The following is a 1895-nucleotide window of genomic DNA, read 5'->3' on the forward strand; positions in this document are numbered from 1 at the left end:
CCTTAATAGATATGAAAAAGTAACCCATTAAAAAAGCTAATAAATGTATATTAGGGCTTTTGCACAAGATACTATGGATTAATGAACTATAGTAAATAATAATTAATAAATATAGAGAGCACATAGATAAATAAAAAATATATATATATAGATATTACACATAAATAACGCTTAAGAGGTATGAAATACGGTAACTTACAAATATTGTCTCTACATGCGTTGGAGATCCGTGGAAGACGTGATCTTGATGACCGGCGATCCCTTCTCTCGTCGTGCAAAGATGGAGCAGTTGGTCGTCCACACTTGGTTATAACCCTTCTGCTTGGCAGCCTCCCTCGTCATCTTCAGCAGCTCTCGGTTGGCAGGTGTTAGCGATTCATTTATGTAAATAGAGTTCTCGCTGCTGTAGCCGAGATCGGTAGCTCTGAGGTTTCGTCTGAACTTCCTCTTGTTCCAGAAGTCATCTTTATCGAGTCGGCTCACAAACTTTACGATGATGGGTCTGGGCTGAGTCTGTGTAGCTTTTCCCATCCGATGTACAGCATCCATCAGACTTGATGACCAGTTTTCAAATTGCAGGGTGACAGCCAATCTTCTCATGACATGTTGAATGTTTTCGTTTTTATCTTCCGGTATTCCATATATAATCAAGTTGTTTCTATGAGAATATTGTTCCAAGTCCCTAAGTTCTTTCTTAGTACTTTTCAGCTCTTTCCACAACCTCTGATTCTCCTCATTTACACGTACCAGTTCATCCTCACAAGCAGTTATTTTCGAGCCCTGTTCGGTTACAAGTTGTTTCACATCACTGATGTTAGTATGGCAGAGCTCAATAGAAGCAGCTAAATCTTTCTGTTCCTTTTTAATGTCCTGTATGTCATCTGTATGTTTGCGTAGAATATTTATTATGGAGTTCAACTTATCATCAATAGACTGTAGTGAAGCAGGCTCGGGCGTCTCCGGTTTTCCTGACTTAGCCGAGTTACGCGTCGTGACCTTGTTGTCAGCTGACATGGCGCTCACTGACATTGCACAGACCGGTTCCTATCACTTAAAAACTTGCAATTTCTTATCAGTTCGTCAATTGTAGATTGATTAATTACTCTCACAGTGATCACTAAACACAATGTGCCACGCACTTGACAAAAATTATAAACAATGGATCACTATATCTCACTTAAAAACGAACTAAATCACGGAACCGATGTCTACGTGTCTTATGTGCAACTCATCCCCACTCCTTGATGATGTGTGTAATCATCAATTGTACGTGTGTGTGTATATATAAACCATTACACACGCTCTGTGGTGTAATGGTAGCACATTCACCCGGCAAGTGAGAGATCCGGGATCGACTCCCGGCAGAGCAAGTACTTTTTGTGATTCAATGTTTATTGAAATTAAATAAGGCTATTGCCGTTTATACAATTTAACGTAAATAAAAGTCGTTTGACAGGTGTTTGGTCATCCGATCAAATGTTAGTTTGCTTATTTAAACGTATATGTGACAGATACGGCCAAATAAAAAAATAATTGAATCGGAGAAAGTAAGCGCTCTGTGGTGTAATGGTAGCACATTCACCCGGCAAGTGAGAGATCCGGGTTCGACTCCCGGCGGAGTAAGTACTTTTTGTGATTCAATGTTTATTGAAATTATATACATATATATATATATATATATATATATATATATATATATATATATATATATATAATTATATATAGAATATTACTAAATAACTTTTAGTTTTTTTTAAAATTAAATCGTAAAAAGTAAGGCCATTGTGTTGTAATGGTAGCACATTCAGCCGGGAAGTGAGAGATCCGGGTTCGAGTCCCGGCGGAGCAAGTACTTAAATTCAGCTATTGCATTTATACAAATTTATAAATGTATA

At 37.6% G+C, this 1895-nt stretch overlaps 1 protein-coding gene across 1 annotated transcript; it reads right to left on the reverse strand.

The window, feature by feature from the left end:
• Positions 1-210: 210 nt before the first annotated feature.
• Positions 211-1029, reverse strand: LOC124373870. The gene has a single exon (XM_046832190.1). It carries the CDS (start codon positions 1027-1029, stop codon positions 211-213), a length of 819 nt encoding a protein of 272 aa, XP_046688146.1.
• Positions 1030-1895: the final 866 nt, after the last annotated feature.

Source organism: Homalodisca vitripennis, unplaced genomic scaffold (genome assembly GCF_021130785.1).
Source record: "Homalodisca vitripennis isolate AUS2020 unplaced genomic scaffold, UT_GWSS_2.1 ScUCBcl_6596;HRSCAF=13882, whole genome shotgun sequence".
NCBI classification, from domain to species: domain Eukaryota; kingdom Metazoa; phylum Arthropoda; class Insecta; order Hemiptera; family Cicadellidae; genus Homalodisca; species Homalodisca vitripennis.